Below are 26,325 nucleotides of genomic sequence, written 5' to 3' on the forward strand. Positions count from 1 at the left end.
TTGCCAATATTTGCTAATGTGCCTTAGTTAACATTGTGATTTTTGTAATTCTATGAATTTAAAATACTACACTGAGAAATGTCATTCAGATTTATTCTCTTCTTTCTTTAAAAATATTGCTGTTCCTGCTAGCTTCTAATGAGAGATAAGAAGAAAATGTCAGTAAGGGTTCTAGAAACTCTATGGTGATCGTCCTGAATTCTAAGGAGCTTCCCTGCTTTGATGATGAGTTGGTCTGTTTAACCTAAGGAAGGAATAATTTTCCGACCTGCATGACTTGTACCTTTTCAATACACTCAAATTCTTCAGTAGCATATCAAACATATTTATGGTGTTTTATTGGTGAGTTGTCACTTTTTTGCAAGAAACAAAAAAAGATTTCAATAGTATTTCTTACACAAATAACACAGGTTGGACAGACACATTTTATAGAAAATAGTCTTCCTATGAGAGCTGTCTAATAATAATTTTCGCTTTGTACCTAAAGAACATACTCTGACATTTAAACCAGGTGATCAGAGTGCCTGCATTTCTGAGATACAGCTTCCTGGCTTCCGCATAAACCAGGCAGCACCTGATTTTGTTGGAAACCTTTATAGTCCTCTGTGAGAGTGATATATGCCTAGATGTTATATTGTAGTTCACTGTAATTATGAATCCTCACAGGAAGTTAAGTTAGATGTAAATTCCAGGATATGTGGAGCTGTGCTATCTATTATGCTTTTAATCTGTAAGTCACTCAGCAGAATGTGGAGTATATAGAATTATTTTCTTTATCAGGGCCAATATCTTATAAAATACTGGGATCTAAAATACTATAGAAACATCAATAAAACATTTTTATGGGAATTGTGATGTAGTCCTTAAAAACAATCTACTGTATGAAAACTCTGTAAGACAATAATGATTTATTAATAATAAAAAATATAGATAAATATGAATCCATTTTGGGGTTTGTGTGCCCAGTCTCTGAAAAGTATGAATTATGAAGAAATTGTGGGAATGATAAATTGGTATTTCCTTCTGCAAAGACTAGTAGTTCTGGATCTCAAAAGAGATTGCATAAATGGCCCCTGCCTCTGTTGCACTGTTATGCACTGCCTTGCTAAGATTGTAGTACCTTCTGGAGATCTACTACTACAAAAAGAATTTTAGTCCGTAGAAGAGACCTTCTGCCAAGCAGAGAAGTCAGCATCAGTGGGTGTTTTTGTGATAAGGGGTTTTTACTAGGTTGTGTGATTTTCTTTCATCAAGTGCAGAGTCAAGGTGTTGGCTTTTTGATTTGTTTTTACATATTGCTAACATATTTCTATAGGCATACTATATATAGATCATCATCAGATCAAATTTGATACTTATTAGGACTATTCAGTGACATTATGGAATTGGAAAACAAAAACAAAACATTCTTTGCACCGTTTATATTTTTTCCTTTTTTTTTTTTTTTTAGGATGCAAAATTTGTAGAAGAGCGACGCAAACAGCTACAAAATTACCTAAGGAACGTAATGAACAAAATTATTCAAACTGTGCCAGAATTCACAGCCAATCCCAAAAAAGAGACTCTTATTCAGCTGATGCCTTTTTTTGTGTAAGTATCTGTCAAGTAGTCAGACAAATATTAAGCCTGTTTCATCACGATTTAAAATATACTGCCAGTATCTCCCAAATCTTAAAAACAGTGCTTTTCTAATAGAAGGCACCTGTTCAGATTATAAGTGCTTTTGAGTGTTTTTGTTATATTTAAAGGAATATATGACATATGTACTAATTTTGTTTATTTAAATGGTGGTTTTAAACAAAAATCTCTGTGTAAAGCTTTCAAGAGTGTCTGATTCTCTTTTATTTTGGCTTTTTAAGTTTTGTTTTGCTTTTGTTTGTGTGGGTTTTCTGTTTTTGTGTTCAGTTTTATTTTGGGGATTGAGGGTGGATCACTGTTAGTGTACTTACCAAATTAAAAAGTCAAGCTGTTGAACTCTTTCTAGCTGAACTTTGCAATCTGCTGATGTATGTTCTGACTTCATTGATGTTAGCACTGAATATGTCCAGAAATAGTTTAACACCGTCATCTGTTAAGAATCTGAAAGCAAACCATTTAATATAGAATCATATCAGGATATCATCTGTTAAAATCTTTTCATTTACTATTAACATAGTTCCTTATTTGTAAATGATATTTAGAGCTGTTTAAGAAGTAATATTAATGCAAAATTGTTTTTGCAAGTGGCATTAACTTACTCCTCTCACTAACAGTTTTTTTAGAATACTGTACGGTAAATCTGTACAAGTTTTATATCTACTGAACACCTATTCATACATAGTAAGACATATTAAATTTGCTGGTCACAAGCCTCTACACAGGCACTGTGCAAGCATGGATGGATCAATTTGCAGAATCTAGACCCATTTAAAATCAGTATGTTTCAGTAGAAGCATACGTACTTAGCTGTACTACTTGATGTCCTTATGCAGGGTTTTAGATTTTCAAGTTTAAACTTAACTTCAGGATGTCTATTTTGTAGAATCTTACTAAGGGCTGTTAAAGACTGAAATGGTTTTGAGTACTTCCAGTTGAGAGGCCAATAAATGACATTTTGTTAAGTCACTTTAAAGTTGTGCTTCATGCTGTATTTTGTTTTTAAGCAAGAGGGGGGCCAATGCAAAATGCATTTGTGACTTAAGTTTCAACTCAAATAATTTTTGCTCTTCCTCTCCAATTATATTTAATTTTAAGATGGTTAACTATAGCTGTGTGAAGTAGTGAACTGATAATTCCTTGTCAACCTCATTTCATAATTCGTTGTTTTAGATGTAGAGCAGGAAAAATTCTGAATGGTATCTACATAGAGGTTTAACAATTGTTACTTAAGTTCCCATAGTTTCTTTTGTTCATTATAATTAATAATCTTGAGTTCCACACAGACAAGCAGTAATGCAGAATAACATCTGTAAGTCAGGGCTAGTTAGTTTTTCCTCCTCAGCCAGTGAGGAGGAAAAACCTTTGAACGAAGTTAAATTTTGAGCCATGTTGGGTATAAGATACTGTAGTAAATGATGATTTGTTTCCAAGGGTACATTGAATTGCTGTAGTAGTTATCTTTATCTTAGCATTACATGGGTTCATAAAGACAGCAATAAAACAAATATTAAAATAAGAGAAAAGTGGACAGTAATTTAAAACAGAAGCTATTAGGTTAGGAAATACAATGGCTACTCTAGTTAGAAATATTAATTTGAAGCTTTCGCCTTAACTGATGAAAACACGTTCATAGTAGCAGTTCATTACTTGAACTGTGATGGATTATTTACATGCTTTTACCAAAATGATAGTGGTTTATGTGAGATTATAATTCTGAGAGTCCATAAACTGAGACAATATAGTAATGATGTAAAAACAGTGATACTACTTTTCAGTTTCTTTTAATCATCTCACCATTGTTAGAGAATTATTTTATTGCCGTATCTTTTTATTTTGCTTTGAAAAGTGATACTTCAAGAACAGTGGTTTTTCCATTCCTGCTTTTAACAGAAGAGGCTGAGAGACTCTAAATACAATTTCCCTTTATTTCTCAGTCCTAAAGAATGAATTTGCTTTCTGAGAGTTGATGTACGCCATTTTGCAAGTGTATAAATAGAATTTAGATCTCATATTTTTGTGTATTAAACAAGGCAGTTATTTTAAAGAAAGAAATTTTGTTCAAGGAAATTTGTCAACGCCTTTTGACAACACTTTGTAAACACCAATGTGATGCATTGCATTGATGTTAAGTATCTTCAGATAATATTATACCACAAGTTGCAAGAGGACTACTTCTTAGTTCTTCTTCAAACTTCTTTTTTTGCATTTGGCAATTTCATAATTCTCAACATATCGAAGCAATAGATTATATCAAGTCAAAGAAAATTCTTTCATATTGAGATATGGCAAAAAGGTTCTGTTCATATAGGTTGGACTAGGTGTTCTTGGAGGTCTCTTCCAACCTAAATGATTGTGTGATTCTGTATACACTTCTGTGAATTATTTCTCTGGAGCTTTTTCTCAAGTCATAGGTCTGTCAGCATTCTCTCTTAACTAGACTGTATAGTTTCCCTTGGGAATGTTAGTGGGATTTGGGAAAGGAACTTTAGCCATTGAGGGAAATAACTATATCTACAGCAGAAAAAGTGATTATTTTTTTTTTCCAATACATATTTCTACTGAGATATCATACTCTGTGCAGCTACAACAGAATTATTTAAATAATACATACATCTTTCAGACAATGATGGAGCATATTTTAGAAAGTATCACAGTATCATCATAGCTAGGCTATCATTTGAATTCTCAATGTCCCTTATTTTCTGAGTATCATGACCTGGCACAACTGGTAAGTAAGAAAAGCATTTCCATTCTACTTCATGTTGCCAACTTGTCCAGTATTGTCTTTCCTTGCTGGATTTTGAGCTTCATCAACAGGAGACCTTGAACATGCTGGACATTGACAAGTGTTTATTTAATTATTCAGTGGTAACATATGTACCTGCAGTTCTTCTATTAGTTTTAGTAATATTTTAATACAAAACATTGTAAATACAAATTATAATTCTGATCTACTGAATTTATACTTTGTAACCATATGGTTCCTGAAGGGTTACATCTTTTTTAATGAAAGAGTTAGCATTGATATTATTCTTTGAACTCTGCTATAGAGAATAGTGGCATGTCAGTCTGGGAGAAAAAAGTTACAGTCTTAATATGCATAAAAAACCCTTGTGGCATTAGATCTGTCTGTTAGGAAGTAAAGAAATATACAAAATAATAAAAAATGGTCTTAAAGAGATTCTTCTCTTTGTGAAATCGAATGACCACACTTCAGTGAAAAATAAAAAAGGTTCTGTCTGATTAGGAATCCTATTGACAGAAATTACAAGCCTATTTTTAATTAATCACTATACGTCTCATCTCCTTCCTAGAGTACAATGATGGTGAACACAAAACAAAATATCTTTAAAACTGAATCCACTGATTATTAAGCACTGGATGAAATATGCAAAATGTTTTTTTTGTCGTGAGTTGTTCCTTTGGGGTTTTTCCCCAGCTTGAGTGCAGTAATTTCATACAATTGGGCACAGGTCTGATGAGGCAAAACGTTTTAATTGATCTGTATGAAATAGCTTGCCACTGTTACAAAGAAATAAATTAATTTTATTTTGAAACTCAGAAGATACAGTTAACAGTTTGCAGTAAAATGATTTGAATCAGCTTGCTAGCAGTTCTCTTCATTGTTGTATGAAATGCTAGTGGTTAATCAAAGAAATGTAATTGGTTTTGATTCCTTATCTGTGAACTGTCATTAATGTACTCTTTTTGATGTCAATCTTATTTGTAATCTTGGTTTGTATATTTTTTTTCAGTTTTAATGGTGCATTAACTCAGTCACAAGTTTGGTCAAATAATTTCCCTTATAGTCCACTGTTATGTCTCAAGGTAAATAAGAGATTCTGTCTCTGCTAATTTGTCTGTTTACATGCTGAATGACACATTCTTTTTAATAATAAAATTGACATTGTAACTTAAATTTTTGAGTCTGTGCAGAGCAAAACCTAAATCAAGAATTGGCACTGCTGAATTAGGTTGCTGCATCTGCTAGCTGGTGAAGCCCTGTCTGTTGATACTTAAATTTAACTTTATTTGCGCTCATGTTTGGTATGTTACAGATAAATAAAACTTGTTATAACAAGTACACTTGTGTTTTAATCACATTTTTATCAGTCTCTCTGAAAATGTCACACACGTTAGATCTTTGTAAATGCATATATTATATAAGAATATATATATTTGGAATCAAGCGTCACAATTCCCTACACATGTAATTAAGCCTTTAAGTTTAAATTATTAAGCATAAAAAATTGTAATAGGCTATATAATTTCAAGTATGTAGGAAGCTCTAAGAAGTTCTAAAAACAAACTCAGCAGAATGTTGTAGTGTTTCATTTTTCTTTTTGAGTGGCTTCTGTATCAAATGTCCTTGTTTTTCAGAAGGTGAAGGCTTTCCACCCGTTATCCTCATAATAAGCACAAATTGAAATAGAAGAAATATAAGAAAATGCTTTTACAGTAAAAAGGAAAAAAAAAAAAAAGTGATGGGGTGCTGTAACAGGTTGTCCAGAGAAGTCGTTGGCACCCTAGCCTTGGAGATATTCAAGACCTGAGAGAACACAGTGCTGGGCAAGCTGCTCTAGGTGACACTGCGTATGCAGGGGCATGGGCTAGGAGACCTCCAGAAGTACTTAAATAGTCTGTAAGTCTGTGATTCCCAAAATCTCAGCCTGCTATTTTAACTTGATTTGTGTTTTATGTAAACACTGCACAAAGAAGAGTTAGTTAAATAAACAGCTGGTCAAACAGATGTTACATATGAACAAAGAAAAATCTAAACAGCATGAAACTACTAAGACATACTAGGCCTTTTAGCTGTGCAATGCTATTCAAATAAGAATAGTGCCACTTGGTTGACTCTATTGCTTTAGCAATGCATATGTTTGTATTAAAGCATACGCACAAATAGTGTAGATACAATTTTGTGAGTATTTTCATCGATCAGCTGTGCTGAGTATTTACATTTTATCTAATTTTCTAGGCTACAGATACATGTTAAAAGAGTTTCTAGATGGCTATTATTTCTTTGTTCTTCTGAGCTACAGTATTGGACACTTGTTTTCTCCTGATAAGTCCTCAAAAATGCGCTTTAAAGAAAAGAGAACTAACTCAGTAAATCATCAGAAAACAAAGACGAGAGTAGGTCCTTACAAACTGTTGACTGTGTGAGGTGTTTGAAAACCAGAGCAGTCATCAGTTCTCAATGATTATTAGGAGATTCTAATGTTCAAAAAATATGTTGTCTTCACTTCACTGTATAGTATGTATTTCACTGTACAGTATGTATTTAATAGCAAAATCTGTGTTCCTTGCTTGTTTTGTGTTGGTTGTCTTTAAATCTCCTGTCTTTCAAGCTAAGTTGTCGAAAATTCACAATTTCTACCCTTCCTTCTCATTTTGTAAATGCTTCCTCCCTACTAGAAGTTAAAGTTCTGTTGAGAACAGTAGAGTGATCATGGGTTCGAATTGTCAGGCGAACTTCAGTACCAACCACTCAGCCACTTAGAGCAAAGATGTTGCCCTGTAAATGTTCCTATAATATTTATTTAGCACTGAATAGTGTGGGAAGTCAAGTATCTGGTTTTGGTCTTGCCGGCTGGGAAGTTCAAATAATGTGGAAGAATAGATGTTTCTTTGTGGTTTGAGGAATTTGTCCTGTTGGGTTTCTTATCTTTATTTCACTTAGAACTGTCAGTGTGTCATCACCATTGAGAGCATTTAAATTGGTATATTGAAGGTATGAGAGAGAAAAAGTTACCTGCTATACAATACCACTGCTAGTGTTAAAATGTTGCTTTCAAGCATAAAAGGTTCCTATAGATAACGAATCTGAGTTGAAATTGAAAATTCCCGTTTTCAAAGTTACTTTCAAAATATTTTGTCTATCAGTTATATTTCATTCAGTACCTTTGTCTCTCAAGAGAGGTTAGTTTATTATACAGCAGATATGGGCACTGTTTAAGTGTTTTAAGTTTAAGGAACTTAAGGAACTTAATTTGCCTTAAGTTTAAGAGCATTTAGGTATCTTTTCCTTTTGCAGGACTTTAAATCCCAATTTCAAGTAAGGTGAAAAATGTCTTTTGCAATCTTATCTGGTTATTCCATGTTCCAGTGTTCTCTCCCTCGCTTTATGATTTATAGGAAATCAGATTTATAGCTACTGAGAGGTTTTTGAAGTATTACAATTATTTTCTCCCTTTATGACTTTCTTAGCTGGACTGATATATTTATAGCAGCAGTAAAGCTCTTAATTAACTAGTCTTTCTGGATGAAAATCTACAAAAGATGATCCTATGAGAAAGCAAAATAATTGTAAGCTGTGTTTCTGTACCATTTAAGTAAAATAGCAGAACTGGTAGTTAATATAGAGTCTATGCATTTAATGATAGGAATCCCTTCTCTTAAGTGAATTCTGGACTGTCTATATGTAATCTAACTAAATGAAAGCCTACACACGTGCATACAAATACATCAACCCAGCAGGGAAGTTTTTGTTTTATGATTTTACTCTGCAGAAAAAGTTAGCTTGGATTTCAGGTATTGATATGACTCTGGGAGTGATGAGTATTCACTGAGGTGACGTAGTTAGGATACATGGCATTGCTGCATCAGTTCTGTGTGTGGGGATAACAGGGTATTACTTCAGTTGCATGAGTGATTTGGGAAATACTAGTAGCATGATTCTATTTTGGAATTTTGTTTTGCTCATTCTGTAGCACATGTTCAGTCTGCAGGTACAGCCAGAAAGTTCTTTGGGCATTTGGTAATAAGACAGCAAAATGTCCTGTCCGTGAAATTTGCGCTATATGCAGCCCAAGTGTTCTGCTGGTGGTGCAGGTGTTTATTTGATAAACAGTAACATTCAAAAGCAAACAATTAAACCTTGAAATATTGCAAAACAATGTCAGTGTGAAGTAAGGAAGTTTAAAATGCAATTCTGAATAGATTGATTCCCCCCCCCCCCCCACAAAGGGAGGGGGAAAAAAAACAACACGTTGGTAATGGCGTGACACTTAAAACTATTGTACGTATATGTGGCTTCTAATAGAGTAAATGACAGTATTCACATAATAGGTTCTAAACTGTTGTGGCCAGTGGCAAAATTTTTACCCAATTACATCCTTTGAAGACCAGCCTGTGCTACCAGCTTGGCACTGAAAGAGTTCATTATCTCTTTAGAAAATCTCAGGTATGTTCTGTAACAGTAAACGAGCACTCTGATAAAGAGGAATATAATTTACATGAACAAACTGGGAATAGCATTTGCTTAAATATGTGACTTTAATTAGTAAAGCACCTCATAATACCTGAAACATGGTAATGAAGCTAATTTATTGCCATGTTAATTGATTGATCTACTCATCAAACTATGTAGAGACATTACACAATATTTATCTTTCAATAGAACTGTTGCCAAGCACTGATGATTGTTGAAATAAAAATATCCTAGATATCTAAAATTTTATTACCGTGCTGAGGTAATGCAGGAAGTTCTGTTGCAAAAAGGTACTATTCTTTTGTGGATGTTTCAGTGGCAATTGACAATTAAAATACTTGGAGTCGATTGTTTTTAGAAAGCTATAGTTGTCTCATGGTGTTCTTGCTCTCTGCATTCCTTACTTTGTAACTGATGGTTGTCTCTTAATCTCTAAAAACTCATGAGGCTTGACATCAGGAAAAAAATAAATAAAAAAAAAGTATCAAAACTCTGCTTCTGATCTGAGGGAAACATGAAGAAGTAGGGCAAAAATTGTTTGGTCCAAGTATATCAGAATTCATACTTTCATCTCTTCTGTAAGAGTTAAGATGAGAAAATAGTATTATGATGTTATATATTCTTTTATTTATTTATTTTTTTGCGCATATCAACATTGAAGACATGCGTTACATGGCATTCTACAAATGCATTAAATTTTCCTTTCCCTGTTCAAAGCAGTTAAGAGGGCATGATAACATTAGAGGAAAAAGAGGAAGGACAAAATGTATTGGGAGGAGTAGAAACAGTGATAAAGAGGGTGCATATAAAAGCAGGGAGAAAGAAACAAAGAGTGCTTAAAGTTGAAAGAAGAGAGGCTGCACAAAGTAAGGAAGTGCTGAGAAAACGTGGCACTTAAGGGTTCCTAGAAGCATTTGGGTTTATAAAGCTAGCTATTTTTAATGCAAACAAATGATGATGAAGTAGATGTAATCCTTGATTTTTACAAATGATGACTTGAAAAACAAGTACAGTTTTTCCATAGTGGCTTAAAAAAAAAAAAAAAGGAAAAGTTCTGTAGCACCCTCTGCGTGCTTAGAGGAAGTGGAAGGTTCTATCTGGGGTTTGATATTATGTGTGAAACAAAACTTTGATCCTGTCTCTAATGTATAGGACACTCGAAACTTGATTAGTCATTGCAAAAGTATGTCAAGGCTTTGTCAAATAGGATATTTTGCAATTGTGCTATGCTTTTCCACATGGCAAACAATTGTTCTGCATCCTCCTAGTTGATTCAGACTTAAGATTCGCAAAATTACTTCTTAATTCATTTTATTAACTGTAGTTAGTCTTGAAATAACCAATTATTAAAGTTAACATCTCTAATTTGAGCTAGGAAAAGTCAATTACTTGTGGAAGTTGATTTCCTCTGCAAACTATAATATAGTTTTATTCTACTGTGTGAGAGAATGTACAAGAAATTTAAGGAAGCTATGGTTAAGTTCAGGTCCATTATTGATGAAATCTTAGGTTACTTTAGAGACTTTTGTCAGCACACTTACGTCAGTGTGTGCATAGAAAATCCTTCAAACAGCTATGGAAGGTGCCACCTGTGCTGGGAAGAAGAATGCACCTGTATGAGCAAGATATTTTGCTTGCTTTTGTTTCTCTCTCTTGTGATCCTAAGGAGCAGTTTGCAGTAAGGGGATGCTGATAAAAATATATACAGAAAAGCTCCTTAGTCTTATTTGCCATCAGAGCAATTGAAAATCCAAATTTGCATTCATGCCCCCTGCATTCCCCGTGCCAACTCCCTGTGGCCTGGGATACTTCAGCTGTTTCAAGTTTCACAGAACTGACGTCTTCCCCATCAATCCTTTTTTCTCAATGTACGGTTTTCTATTGATAATCAGAGTTAACATGCGCAAGTTTCAGCCAAAGAGATTGCAGTCTACCATGCCCTAATTTTGGGACAGTTATCGTAGCAATACCATTAGCAGCGTTCATGGTCTTCAAACAGTTGTTGTAGGTGGAGATACATTCCAAGAACCTATCAGCTCTGAAAATACCTGCTGAGTTCAACTTGCTTCTGCTGTTTCTAGTTTTACAGAAGTTAGCAGTCAAATAACTACTCAGGAGAGCTTAAATGTCATTTTTTAATTGGGAAGAATAATATGCTTATTTACTGATAATTTATGGAAGGTGCCTAGAATTATCAATGTGATCTATTTTGAATACAAACGCAATAATCCTATACGTTTCAGATCAAAATTTAATTGAAGTGAAAATTTAGAATGTTTTCATATTCTAAAAATTGTTTTGATAGTTCATCTTTTTCTCAACTGTTAAATGAAAAAGGACTAGAAACTCTCCTCAGCTTTTCGTTCTTTATTCCTGTCAGCAGCATTTCTAGAGGCTGTATTTCTTTGTCCAGCAGTTGGTCCTATTAAGAGAAATTAGCCAGCAGTTCCAAATGTAAATAGATTTTATTCAGATGAAAAAATGTTCCAATGCGTATCTCTCTTGGTCACACTTTCTTGACTTTCTTGCTTTCACTTGCACTTCCTCACTGTTTCACTTTTAAGGCAATCCTCAGCAGAAGCCTATCAGTATTCAGAGTACAATTGAAATAATTTTTTCCCCTGGATTATGGGTAATGTCGAAAGTATTACAGAAACATATCCTTCTAAATTCACCCTACTGAAATATCTCAGTGTTATATTGTTCCAGGACTAAGAAACTCAAAAAATGTTTGTTTACCTTGGTGTAATGCACAATAAAACTGCTATGTCATACTGCAGCTCCATAACACTGAGAGGTTTCGTGTGTTGTATTTGTCTTCATTATTGAGTCTTGCCATAAAGGGAAAAAAAAATCAACTTCACTTTCAAATACTGTGACTTATACTGGTTAACATCTCCATAAGGACAGTGAGGCTTGCTCTTGCAAAGTTCATTCCTATGAATTGTTTGACAGGCCTCAAAAATAGGTGTTAATGAGTGTATTTCCATCAAGTAGATTTTTTTTTTTGTGTGTGTGTGTGTGTGTGTCTTCAGAGTGACCTCTACCGTGCCGTGCCTCTGCAAGGAATAACGTATTGTGTGCTGGACTAGAAGTGAATGCTCTTCAGTCAGCACTAGAAGCATTTGAGGGCTTCTGATCTTTTATAGTTGCCTCTGAATAAAGTAGGAACTCTTGCTTAATGCTGCCTGAGAAAACAGACAATGTTAAAACAGTCAATGCTGACACTTTGTATGGAAAAACATTGAAACATATGAGGTAGATGATGTAGCATGGTGTTTCCTTCACGTGTGTAGAAATGTAAAATAAATGCTCTCCATTTCATGGTTTAAAAATGTGTGGGGCAAGAATTGAAAGCAAGTAGACTGACAGTAGCAGCCATAAGGGACTTTGTGTTGCTGTTCAGACCTAACTGGTATAGATCTGTTTCCTTTATAAACACTCAACGCTCAGAACTGTGTTCTGAAATAAATGCAGATTATGTTGAACAAAGGCATGTTCAATGGTACAGAAAATTTAAGGGCTCTACAAAGAGCTTTTAAATGTGCTGTACATTTTCTGATGGGTCTACTTCCATCCTCCTTTTGCAGATAATAAAAAAGGCTCTAGGAGAAATTCAAAATGCCAGATTGCCTACCATGAAAATATAAAATCATCAATTCACCTAGTATTTCTTAATTTAACACCTCTATAACATGCAAATACAGTTTAATGTCTCTTCTGTCACTCTTGATTACTCTTGGCTCCCAGTTTGTACAAGACAATTATTTTGCAGACCCTTTTTCCTTAGAGTAGCAAACTCAGGTCAAGATGGGAAGTTGCTCAGTTTAACTAAGGGGCTGTGTGGATCAAAATGCTTTTGAATTTTTTTTTTTTGTTTTTTTTTTTTTTTTTTGATTTGGCCCCAGGAGGTGTGCCATCACTTCTCATCCTTTTTCCTCCTGGTTAACACCAGGACTGGTAGAGAAAGATCATTCAGAGAGAGGAGCCATCGTTGTCAAGAACATTTGTTTCTTCCTTCTCTTCTCGTTCTTTTATTGCCTGCAAATAAACTCACTCAGTCTTTGGTAAGAGGGAGGTTTCCTGGTCTGTGCAGTTTCTCTCTGTAAGTTTTAACTTGTAGCAATGCAAGAAGAGGTTGAGATTTTTCTCCAAGAACACTCAACCAGTTCAGGTTGTGTCATCACAGCCATGAGCCAGTTTCCTTGGTGACAAGTCCCATGCATGGCCCTGTTAAAAAGTGAACGCTTCATATATTCAGGCATTTGTGTTGCAGCAGGTGTTTCTGAAATTGGTAGCAAAGAATGGGGTCTATAACCAGTAAAGAAAGTTGCAATTTTGAGGCTGGGTGGAAAAGAGAGAATGCATTTATTCTCATTTTCACTTTGCTTTCAAGATAAAATTAAACCAGAAAACAGACCTTCAAAAATACTCATTTCTGCCATCCCTGTTTTTCTATCTTAAAATTCTCAGTTCTTAGTTTAAATTCACATTTCTGTCAATAAGGAAGGAATTGTAAGGCCGAGTACTCAGATGTACAGGTTAACTTACAGCAATAAAAGCAAATCTTTAATATGTTTTACAGAGAAATCAAAATAGCCCAGATTGTAAATCATCTTCAGTAAAAAAAAAAAAAAAAAAAAAAAGTTCAAAGACCTATCAATACATTTGAGCACTAGTTCTTGATAGCCAACCTTGAGTAATCACAGGCAGGAAAAGTGTTGTGGAATAGGAAAGGAATTGTTTGTGTCTCACTTATGCAAGTGACTGTGACTCATAAGTGTCCATCACCTTCACCGTGTTTGACAATTATTGCTTCTGCGGCATGTATCTTTTTTTGGGAAGCGGTTTCTTTCTGCTTCCTCTGGCTGGAAAGTTTAGTCCTTTCTTGAAGGTCAGGGCTTGTTTTTATTTTTCTTCAGTTCCAGTGGCAGCAGTGACAAAAGAGCTATTCTCCTTTGAAGTCCATTGAAAACAAAACAACAACAACAACAACAATAATAATAATAAAAAAAACAACACAACAACAATGCAATTAGTTGTCCATTTTCTTTGCTGGGATTTTTACAGCAAACTAGCCCAATAAATGAGAAAAATGCAACATAAGACTGTAAAATGTAAGATAAAACTGTCATTCTCAAATAATCTTACATAGGTATGAAATCGATTTGTAGAGCGAGACAGGTATTTAAAATGCAAGCAGAGATCACTTGTTTTGGTAGAAAGAGGTAACTAATAAGTTTTTAGACATACAGCCATTACACTGAGGAAAATAGATGAAGTCCTTTAGTGAGATCAGTAGTTTTGGTTCTAAATGTGAATCAAACCATATTCTACAGCCCAGTGACAAAAATGAATCATCCGTATGAAAACATGTTGTATTCCCCAAAGTGGCAAGTATCTGCTAAGGCTTTGGTTAGTTAAGTTAATAGCTATTTCTAATTATAAACACAAAACCCAGCTCCCATACCTCATTCATAAACAATAGATCCAATCTTCTTGAAAGGTCTTTGTCAACTTCCAATCCTAGCTACAAAAAGCAGAATACTAGAAATACTGTCGTAATTGTGTACAGTATGTCAAAGTACTGGCCTCATTCTTGATAGCATGAAAGTATTTGATTATGCAGTAAGGTATTAAATATTTTTTTTTTTCCAGCAACATCAGCAGCTATCTTGAAATCTTTTCTTTATAAAGTGGCATGATATTCCAAAGTGAATAAAAGAATAAAGTTCTTCTTGTCAGGCTATAGTCATATAACTTACCCTGCCATTCAAGTATATAATTAATGTACATTTCTTGTAGGCATTGTGGTTTTGTACCAATATGCTCAATTTTTATGTCTGTTAGTACTGGTTAATAAAATTAATGACATATAGGAACAGAATTTTACACAAGAAGGTATCATATGTTAGGGTACACAGCAGCGTCTAGGCTGTAGTTTAAATTAATTTAACAACAGTGCATAAAAGCAGAGAAGTCCAGATTGCAAGTCCCTTGCAAGAGTAGGCAGTTGTTCACAGGAGCAGTTCTGTTAATTGCAGGGATTTTTCCAGCAAGAACTTTCAGGAGGGGTTTTTAGCCTGACAAAGTATACCAGAAATGTCTTAAACTGGCAGCTTTCACAAAGTATATTTTGAATGGTGGAATAAAAATGTATCAAACAGCAGGGTTTCTTCCCAAAACTCTTGAGTGAGGTCACTGTGGTTGAAAACCTGAGAGAGTCATCAGGGAGCTGAGGTCTATATTGCAATAAAGAAAATGTGAAATGAGGGCAGTAATAGGTGAATTGATCTGGAGGAGATAAGTCTGTGTAGGTTGTTAAATGCAGGAGCGAATTGGTTTAGATGGGGAGCTGTTGGACTGACTTCTGGGCAACAGAGTAAACGCTCAGCTAAGTAGTATTGACTGAGTTTAAGAGTTTGATGAGAGAAGAATTAGGCATAATTAGAAGCAAACGGAATAGATGGGAAGTGTTGGGCAATAAAGTGTGTTGTGGCTGTTGGTGTGAATTAATATAAAAAAACAACTGGAGAAGGTGGGGATTAAAAGAGTGAGTTAGCAAAGTAAAAGTAACAGAGTCATGGGACTGCGTGAGGCAGGTTGGAGTGAATGAAGGGAATATATGTTAAAATGAAGTGAGAAAGGAAGATGGTGGGAAAGAATGAAACATGGAGACAACATCTCCTATGGGATTTGTTTTCCTTTATTGGGGTTTGTGTGCACACAGAAAAGAAGTCATTTCATTTAAGTCATTGTGATTTGTTTTCATTTATTGGAAATGGCAGTGGTAGCTGAAACAACAGATAGAGAAAAGGTTCACCGTTGGCATAGAATTTTTACTTCTCCATGATGTAGAAGGTATTTTTCCTTTGAAAATAAGCCTTGGTATGGGGGAAAAAAGATATATATTTTCTATTCTGTTGTTTTGAAAGATTGTTGTTGGGTATAAAGATTCAACTATGCCTAAGAGCTCGGTATGCAAAGGTCTGGTGTAATAAATATTCTGCATTCAGTTGTTACCCCTTTTGTAGAGCAAATTAAATAATTGTCAGGAAACGATTCCTCCTCTTCAGAAATCTCACTTGCTCGGTGGTCATTCAGTGTTCCTATTCTCTGGCTGCTAATACAAAACTTTCTTTCTTCCTTTAATCCTCAGCTGTCTAAGCTCCAATTTTCTCCTTCTAATACCCTGAAAATATTTTTGAGAAGTGCCTTTTCTCTTCACCTAGCAAATAATTTCACTCCTTTTAAGTAAGGAGTGACAGGTGTGGTATTTTTATAAGGTTGCTTTCCCCCCACCCCCCAGAACATTGGCTTATTACAGCCAGACCAAACGATATTCACTGATTGTGGCTAACATGGCTTAAGTCACATTTAAATTTTATATCTATAGTCTGAACTATTTCAGTCATGTTAAACATATTCTGAATGTGCAAGCAGGGCCAAGTGTTAGTGAAGTTATAGCATCACCAAAAACAGGTGACTAAAGCTAAGCTGATGAAGTGAATTTTATTCAGACAATTTTAAGTTCTTTTTATTTAATATCCGTCTATCTCCAATGAATAAAATACCTTTGTATTCAAGTAAGAATTAAGATTTCTAAAACGTTACATTGCCATGCATATATTTTAGGCTTCTGAGCAATCCGTCAGCATAAATCAGGATGTCAAGATGTAAAATTATTTTTTTCTTTTAGTTCTAGAAACTTAAAAAATGCACAAGTAAATGTTTTGAATTGGAGTTAGATATTTATGCCTTCGTCTAAAGCAGCAAAAGATGATTCAAACTATTTAAAAATGTTCTGCGTTAGTCTAATATTGTCTAGTCTTCTGTCATTTCTAACTACATCGTCTGCATACTTTTGAATCAGTTTTTGCTCGTGTAAGCATTCAATAGATTCTGTCTATTTATATCTTGATTTTCTTCCCCCATGCAACATCATAGATACACTACTCATCCCATAATCTTAGAATCCACATCAGTATTTCATCAGCGAGAAATTATTTTCTTGCATAGATCTAAAACAGTTTACTGATATCAATATACTGTGAGTAAAAATAGAAGCATGTTCATGTGTGGGGCACAGACGCATCCTCACTAAATTAAATCTAGATGATAATTTTATTATGATTTAAAGTTCAAATATTTGTAATATCATCTGTGTCAGGCTACTGTGCTTATTGTCTAGGCTTAAGGTATGAACTGTATGGAACTGTGTACAGGAAACTGGAACGCTTACCTAGGTAAGCTAATCAGTAACTCTTCCAGATGCAGTATTATGCTTGATTCTGACTGTATTTGTACCTCTGATTCATGCTGGCATTCTGCTAGTCTTTTAGCTGTGTGTGCCACTGAATCTATGCACGTTGTGTCGCTCAGCCAGGCTTGCCCAGAGCTTCAAAGTCTGCCTGTCAACTCAATTTGCCAGTCTCTCTTTGTTAAATTAAGTATCATTGAGAGCTTGAGATAGGTATATTCGCAGTTCAGCAGGCTCTGCAGTGTGTTAATACGCTATTTGTATTGTGTTTGTCTCCAGGTGGAACACCATAGTGTTATACTCAAACCTTGCATAAAATAAATTCATTTTATTTTTCATACAGAATGATAAGTGAGAGCTGTGAAGTATAACCATGAAAATACTATTATAAAAAAAAAAGGTACTTAAGACTGCTTTCTGTTAACTTTCTAGATTAATTACTGATGACTGATAGTTGTCAAATGTGACATTTTAACTTTTTGCATTTGAAAGAGGTTGAAGCCTCTACAGGATTGATAAAAACCTTTCTTGTAAGCCCATAGATCATATTTCTAGTTGAATAGCCAAGAAATCTTACAGCACATTTTCTTTCCTTCAAATAATAATAATCAGTTCCATCTTTTTTTTTTTTTGGTGTGTCCACCAACACATATACATGATTTTTAAAGGGGGTTAAGTCTAATACTCTTGGCCAAAACTCATACATCCTTTGTTTGCGCTTGTGTAGTTATGTCTTCATACAATGTAAATCAGTTTCTGGCATGATTACTTGAGTAGGAGTCTTAATATATATACATATATATATGTATTTATATATATATATATATAAAATGCTCCAAATATTCCTAATGCAAAGTAAAATCCTCTTTAATTACATGAATTTTCCTAAATTCTCTAGTAAACAAAATGAGACGTGTGCCTGTGGTAGTTTGACGCTGTATTTCCTGGCTGTCTTCTCTGTCTGTAACAATTTGCCCTACTGTTCTACTGGAGCTGACTTTTCCAGAAGAGGGGAGCACAGAGGAATTTGCAAGTCAATTAATAGCTGAGATAACGCCAAAACTTTGAGAGTCAAGGAAGTACAGATACATAGATGTTTTTGCTGTCCCTACTGTATGATGGTGTGGGAGTTACTGTTTTAAACTACCACAGCTGTATCTTTCTGTCCCTTTTCAATAAATCCTAAATATTATTAATGCTTTAAAATGGGCACAGAATTTCCTATATATAAGGTCCACAAACATACAGAATGTTCTGTTACATCCTAGTACATATTTTTACGTAGCATCCAAGTCATCAAAGAGCAGCAAGCTGGCAAAAAAAAATCAAATGGAATATTTTTACTTGATATAAAGATAATTTTTTCTCTGTATATATTTATAAAATTTTTCAGCAGCCTAGAATACACTGAATTGTCTCTATAGTGACAGTTACTAGAATGAATACATAGTGGTAAAAGTGGATGGTGTGTGATTCATTGCATGATAGTTCAGGACTGTTTCAGGTACATTGCTGCTTTATATGTCTGCTTATGTGCACCCTACGGGTATCTCTGATCCATTGGAACAATGTTCTTTTCACAAAATTTCCCCTTCCTGAGGCAATTTCGTGCCTACTAAGCTACATTACCCCCTGCTTAGTACCATCTGATATCAGACTTCATGACAATTATAAACGTGATGCATTGATAGCCACTTAATTACCCTAGTTCAACATGGCAGTTATATTGGCAAAGAATACAAGTTAAACAAGACCTCCCTGGCCCAAATCTGCATAAATCTTCAATAATGAACTTGTGTCTTTCAAAGAGTTCCTCTATAAAATCCTACTAGTCTGTAAAATTTATTCTACAGATGCACTTGAACTTGCTGATCTATAATTGCTTGTTAAAGTTTCTCTTTATGGAGATTATTTTAAGAAAATTGCCAGCTTTAGATATTCACAGTCACATATCAGCATATGTAGCGGAAGATTGCATAACAGCTAGTTCAGGAGATGTATTTTGGAGAACTCATAGGTAGGGGAAGGGAACCATCTGCAGGTCTCTTGCAGGAAATAAGTGTGCCACCATGAATTGTTTTGGAAACTAATCATATAAACATGTTGTTTTGTAAGAAACCATCTGGTCAGTTATAGCAATCTGTGTGCAAGTGCAGATGGGTATGAGAGCTCTGGGATCCATAACCCTTAGTTACCATTCATGCAACTGTGGCACTTCAGGAAGTTTTGGAAGCCATGCTGTCCTAACAAAGGATGAGGTGATTTCTAAACCTTAATCTGTGCATTGAAAATAACTGAAAGGCTTCTGGCTGACTTTAACCAATCTGCGTGGCAAAACATATCACTTGAAACCATTCTGGTTGGGCCTGGATGACATGATCTAGACAACTCCATCTGGAAATCCACGAGAAGTTCTAATCTCTACTTAGAAAAATAATCCCATTAGCTATATTAAAGATGTACAGAACTAAAGACTCATGAACCTGATAGAGCTGATTGTATAACTCCAGGGAAAAACAATAGGTTTTGCTCACATTCAGAGGAAGTGTGACTTGCCATTTTCATCTTGAATTCAATTACAGAAGAAGCTTGATGAGATATTTTCCAGTAATGCAGACCATCCAAAAATTCACTTTTGTTCCAAGGTTTTCTAAACAGTGGAGGAATGGAAGAAATCACAGACCATTAAGTGTGTATTTGATATACAAAAGCAGCATACTTTACTGAGAACATGATTTAGTGGATTTGTTGTTTAGGAACCAGAATCTGAGTAACATGACCTAACAAGTTAGTTATATCTCCTTATAGTCAGGGCAATAGACCTGTGTTCTCTATTCAGTTCCCAAATACTCATTGTTTATCTCTAAATTGTCTTTTTGATGCTCTCTGGAATTGAAAATGTTATTTTTTCAAGATATCCGATGTTGAAAAACAGGGAACAAGTCTTGTAAGTCACTGCATGCTTTCATTTCCTGCTGATGAGAGTCACAGTAGGGCACAGCAAGCATCAGTCAAACACTGTTTGTATTCTGTAGCCTGAAGATCAGGCCTTGTGCAGAAGTAATCAATCACTCTAGATTAAGCAAAGGGCCCTTTTCATATTGGGTGGTTCTCTGTGACATTTGCAAACACTTTTTTGGCACAGAATGGCATTTGCAAACAGTTTTGGCATAGTGCATTTATGTAATCCATTCTCAGAAATATCGCAAGCTAAGCTGTCAAACATGAGTTTGTAATGTTTGCTACAGATCTCCTGAAATGTCATCGTCTCAGTTCAATTGTGCTTGAAGAATCTGTTGGAGGGTGGTTGGCCAGGGGGAGAATAAGTATTGAAAATACACTATTCCTCAAATCAGAAAGCTATGTGAAAATACACCTGCATATGTAAATTTTACATCATTACTAGAATGGCAGATTAAAAAAAATAATATAGTAATGAAACAACATGACTTAAAATTTTCCTCCTACTGTTATTATTAAATTTTGAGTGTTGCAAGAAAACAATTCAGTAATGGGTATTTCACTGCAAATTTAACCAAAGATTAAGTTGAATTATTGTTCCAAAGTAGAAATTTTGAAGATATTGAAGAGTTAGAAAGACAAAAGTCTTTCTAAAAGACTTTTCAAAAGTCAAGCTGACAGATGGACATATAAGCTTTATTCCTTTCTCTTAACATAGGAAACTGTAAGGAATAGTTGAGAAAATGTGGTTTAGAAAAATTAGTTTATACCTCTTACATTGCAGTCTTCCAGAGCTTATTCATACTCCTTTCTGTGCAATGCTGACGGTAAAGGGGAAAATGGATGCATCCATTCAAATAACTGAGGCAAATAATCTTCATGAGGGAGGTGTCTTTGTACTTGTGCATGTACTTGGCTTTAATCCAGACCATAACAAGTTTGTTTATGCCTAACTGCACGGTTTTTCAAAAGGAGGTGGGTTATTTCTTTTCCCGGTTTGAACTCATACTGAAAAATATTTCAGCAGCCATCAGCCCCTTATGTGAAAACAGCATGAATTAGCTACAGGCCATCACTGAAATTCAAAACATCATACAGAAGCTTTGTTTTTTGGCTTTGTTACTCTGCCAGCTATAAACAGGGCCCATTGAATTCTGTTGTATTTCAGATGCTATTTTTATGATGTATTTTTAATAGCTTTGGCACTTCTGTGATGACAGCAGAAACCATGAAAAGTTAGCAGAATTCTAGAATAACTTGATGTAATTATAGGCACTCATCCATTAGTAACAAAAATTAATGGTATGCATGCTTGTCTTTACTTCCCTGCCATATCCCTTCACTTCATTAACAAATTAGTAAAGAAAATAGTTGTCCCTAACCCAGGGACAGCATGACTGGTGTACTGGGTCTAAGTATAACATCGGACTATTCTTGTCTATGATGATGTACTCAGAGGAGCTGCAGATTTCCAAGTCCTAATGCAGATCTGTTTTATAGTGAAACAGGTTTCTTCAGTTTACTCTTGCTAAAATAATCCCGTTTTAGTCAGAAGTTACAGGAAGGATTTGTACTGGGATGGCTGATGTCACCGTCTCCAAGAGCAGACCAGAGTCACTTTTTATCTTGTCTTCACATATGAATTACACAGTGCCCCAGAGGTTGATTATACCAACAGCATTATGAAGGTTTATTTTTAGATTAAGATTTTAAGTGTAATGCAATTGCACTTCAGAGTTTTAGTGAAATGCCTGATATATGGGAAGGAGAACTGCTAATATGTGGGTCTGCAGAGATTGCTGTTCCCTGTAGAAAATGATAGAAATCTGTTTCTTGTAAACAGCTTGCATAAAATTATTTAATTCTGCGACTGCAAAATGAGCCAAAAAGCCTGTTTCTAACTAATCCATGTCTATTTTAACTCCGATATCTTGTTTCTGGGATTTTTTTGTAAGCTGAAGGAACTCATAAATTAATTCTTTATAAGAGATTTAATTTATTACTCTTAATACAGTTTCTGGGCAAGTCATAAATATACTGAACAGCTCTGGATGTCTGACTCCTTTTAAAGTCTTTCAGTAGAAGATTTCTACGAAATAAGGAGATAAATGCCAAAGCACTAGTTATTGAGAACAGCTAGGTATGACCAAAGGGAAATTAAATGGGACTGGTTTGTATTGTCAGGCAGACTGAATAATTTATCTTGTTTTTACTGTTAGTGCTATAGCTGAGTCAAATGAATCTAAATCCTGGGGACTCCAATAAACCCAAGTGCCCAGCTTTTTCTAAGCACAGGGTAGCTGTATGTGTAAGAGGAAAAAATGCTTCAATATCTAACCATAGAGCTGCTGTTACCACAGTCAAATTGATGTATATCACCTGTTTTAGGGCTAAATAGTCTTCACATTGTATCAGCATAGGCCTTTGCTTTTCATGCCCATACAGTAATCTTGCAAGGAGGAACCATAGGCGTGTGTTGTGTATGGTATCTTTTAAGACTTTCCTCTCCTCCTGCTGCTTGCAAAGCTGGAGTATCCCAACAAAGATAAACTTCTCCATCATCTCACTGCCTTCTGGTACTGTATCCATTCATGCATAATGTTGATTTTTACATACAATGCTTCATTGATCTATTTCTAAACCAGGGAAGGTGATACCTCAGCAGCTTTTTCAGTTGCTGTTGAGCTCAACATCTATTCAAAGTCATAAAACGTCCTCTGTCAAAGTTGGCTAGTCTTCCCAATGCCAAAATCTTCAAGTGGCTGAAAGCCACAAAGCTTAGAGAGACAAGGAGAGAAATAGCTTCCTGGGGAGTTCACAGGCAAAAGTGAAAGTGACTTTCTAGAGATCCCATAACTTCCTTATGGATCAAATCTAGATGGGCAGCAGCCCATTTCTGCTGCTACTTTATGTAGCTAAGAACGAGCTTCTTCACGTAGCTGAGAAATGGAACATTGAGCAACCCCCAGGCTGCTCCTGCCCAGTGGCTGTGCAGATGCACTCCAGCAATGGCGTTGCACTTAAACAGCTGCCAGCAACATGAGTCACGTGATGACCGTTGTCCTAAATTGCAGTTCATTTATTTTTATTTTAAACACCTTGGCAAAGTTGCACCTGCATTAGAGAGGGACCGAGATGATTTACTTTGTAAAGGTACTGAATCTGATGATACCTGGAGAACTGCACTGGAACTTCAGGAGCTCATGGTCAGCAAGGTACTGTGTGTTTAACTCCTACTGGAGATGGCAGCAGATTTTGCTTCGTGTTAACCTCATCTGGAGTCATGGGTTAAAAAAAATAAAATTGGGGTGTGGGGGCTATGTTTGCCATTTTGTTTCTTTCTTACAGAGAAAATAATTGAAATCTGACTAAACAGAAAATCTGATTTGGTTGCTGATTACTGTGGTCTTCTCTATGCTGGCCTGCCTGCTGTCTGTTTAGTTTTTCTCTAATCCAACAAGAACGTTGCATCCCAAGTTGGCTCCCAGTGTTATTTACCAGGCAGCATCATACCTTCTTTGATTAGCTTCCTTTTCTGTGTTGGATGAAATATAAACATTAGTCCTTGTCTTCATTACCAAGAACAAAGTCAGCATTTCCCTTGTTATTCTGTTGACAGTACTCAATTCTGTACTTTATTTACATATTTTCCCATCTTGATTACTTTTGTTTATTTGGAGAATACACGTTTAATTTCAGTACGCCGATTCTCAAATCCCTCTCTGTGATTGTTTCCAGCTGCAGGTGCTCTATTTCTATGTGCTATCCAACTCAATTTGAAATATTTTAGCTTAGGGAAACTAAAAATAATAGTCTAAAATTAAGAACAATCAAAAAGCTCTCAAAGATTGAGGTGAAGACATTCTATATTTTCGAGTTTTTAGGTCATGAATCACTATTAGTATCAAGCTTCTGGTTGGGCTTCAGGAACTTGCACTTAGTATTTTAAAAAATGGAAAAAAAAAAAAAAAAGCAACTGCTATAAAGCACTGTTCTTCACTTTTTGTTATTGGTAGCATATCTTCCAGAAACATTATGATGTTTCAGGGACGTCTAGATGTGCCATGAGAATGGTCATGTCAGCTCTCTTCTGCCTCATTGCCTATATTAATGTCATGGTGTAATCTTCATGAGAAATGAAAAATATTTGAGAAAAACAGCTGATACCTCTTAACTTGATGGAGCAATTAAAACTCAAGCACTTTCTTGGGAGATAAACACAATGTATTGATCACAACTTTTCTTTATAATTCCATTTGCTGTTATGGTAATTTTAAAAGACGGGTTTTGTTTTTGAAAATAAAATAAACATAGCAATTTGTGCAGGTGCCTTTTTATGATGGGCAGTTTACAGGCAGAACTCTATGCAAAGACAGCTAAGTTACGTTATTCCCATGGCGACTATTTAAACTATCCTGAAAAGTGTAAGTGTTTCTGCTTGTGGGCAAATATTCTTGCCTGGCTGAATTTGAAGTCAAGAAGAGTCAAGGAACATGGAAGGCACAAAGCTTCTCTACAGGGAAATGTAGGTGGCAGGATTCCAGGATGGGAAACCAGTAACTGCTGCAGTGCTGCCAGCCCTCAGGTCTCAGAGCATCGTCCCCCACGAGGCTAGGCTATGTGGTGTTGCACGTTAAAAGTCAGATGTGGTGAAGTGCATCAGAAATAGGAACCAGGTTTTCACTGAAACTACTCTAAGTATATTAGTGAGCTCGGTAGCAATGGTAAGAATGGACAGGTAGGAAGAAACTTTCCAAGTTTTAAGATTCTTCCTCCTTATGCTATTGGCACAATTAGGCAAATTAGAAGAGCTGGTAAGTCTCTCTTTTTTCACCACTTGGCATGAAAGATGGAAGGTGTTTTTTTTTTTTTTTTTTTTTTTTTTTTCTGGGTAAATAAGAGGTGTGTAGGTTAGAGTGGTAAATATGTAATGCCTTTTACTGGCTTCGTATATGCTAGAGTCTGAGAACACACTTCCCGTAAGCTTTCTGTTGTTACTTCCAATGCCAAACGTATTGATCATGGGCTGTTTAGAAGCTAATTTGGTAATTAAAGTTGTCTCTGTGTCACTTTTCAACGCAAACAACTTGTGAATATGGAGGAGGAGGTGTCTGGCTAGTCTCCCTGTAAAGCACTGCTGTCTCAGCACACTGAAATTGCTACTCGTCAAACAGGAGTTTTACTCTGTTTATTTTCATGTACATGAGGCATTGTGAATCCTGATGCAGGTCTTCTGTTTTTAGTTACCTCAGTGATTTTTGATAAAAATGTATCCTAGATCTTTCTCTGCTTACCTTAAAGATAATTACAGGACTAACAGGAAAAAGCAAATCCAGATATTTACTGTTCTTCTGAAAATGAATCCCATCTTTTATATGAACAACCTTGGAACATGTCCTGGTCCTGCTTCTAAACCATTTGTTCATTCAATTACCCTTCACTGAGAAGTGATAGATTGTAATGCTTACTCAAATTCGGCTAACCCCCGTAGAGAAGAATGCTGTTTCCTAGGTGAAAATGCATGGAGTAGCTGAACTTGCCATCTTTAACTAATCATTGCAATACACAAAATAATTATATTAATATAAATAAATAGTACATTATAGTGAACTTTCTCTTATATGCATGTTCGTTGATTTTTGATTTGTGGCTTTCTAGTTAGTTGTGAAGGGATCATTTACTTCAGAACTGTATTTACTCATTATTTTCCATTTTCAGTGGTACTCCAGCTAAAATAACCACTCCCAGATGTAATACATGTTAGGTACTCAGATGTTAACTGGTGAAAGGTCATTCTTGTAGGGTTCTGAGCATTTCCTGAATGAAAGAGTGTGTGTGCCATCCAAAATTAGACATGGGTATTACTCATTTTATAGATTGTTACTGATGCATTCTAAACATTCACTGGACAATTAGTATTTTGGTATGCCAAATTCAAAGTAAAGTCAGTGGAAGAAAATATGTCTGATCACCAGAATTCTGTAAAGTGTCATGGTTTACAGAAAAAAATCAAGTATCAATGCAGATGATGTTTATGAAGAAAATCTTTGTGCTGATATGGAAGCTCATTTGTAGCATGAGAATGTTCAAGTTAGGATCATTTGGATTATAACAAATTTAAGCATGATTACGAGTTGGAAATTATTTCACAGCAAGAAGAGATTGAATATAGTCTGAATACTGTATTTTGTTGTAGAAGTGTGTATTTTGAAGTAGAAGGAGCTGCATGTTAATAAAGCAGTTGGATAGA

At 35.3% G+C, this 26,325-nt stretch overlaps 1 protein-coding gene across 3 annotated transcripts in view; it reads left to right on the forward strand.

Moving 5' to 3' along the window:
- Nucleotides 1–26,325, forward strand: part of SNX29 (sorting nexin 29) — a 132,061-nt gene that overhangs the window by 100,214 nt on the left and 5,522 nt on the right. For 2 of the 3 annotated variants that reach the window (XM_035339398.1, XM_035339399.1), the window contains exon 20: nucleotides 1,451–1,590. In XM_035339398.1, the coding sequence (XP_035195289.1) occupies nucleotides 1,451–1,590 (140 nt within the window). Of the gene's footprint in view, nucleotides 1–1,450; nucleotides 1,591–17,045; nucleotides 17,101–26,325 lie in introns of all 3 variants that reach the window. The other variant, XM_035339400.1, reaches the window with a different exon arrangement.

Source organism: Oxyura jamaicensis, chromosome 14, assembly GCF_011077185.1.
Source record: "Oxyura jamaicensis isolate SHBP4307 breed ruddy duck chromosome 14, BPBGC_Ojam_1.0, whole genome shotgun sequence".
Taxonomy (NCBI): Eukaryota; Metazoa; Chordata; class Aves; order Anseriformes; family Anatidae; genus Oxyura; species Oxyura jamaicensis.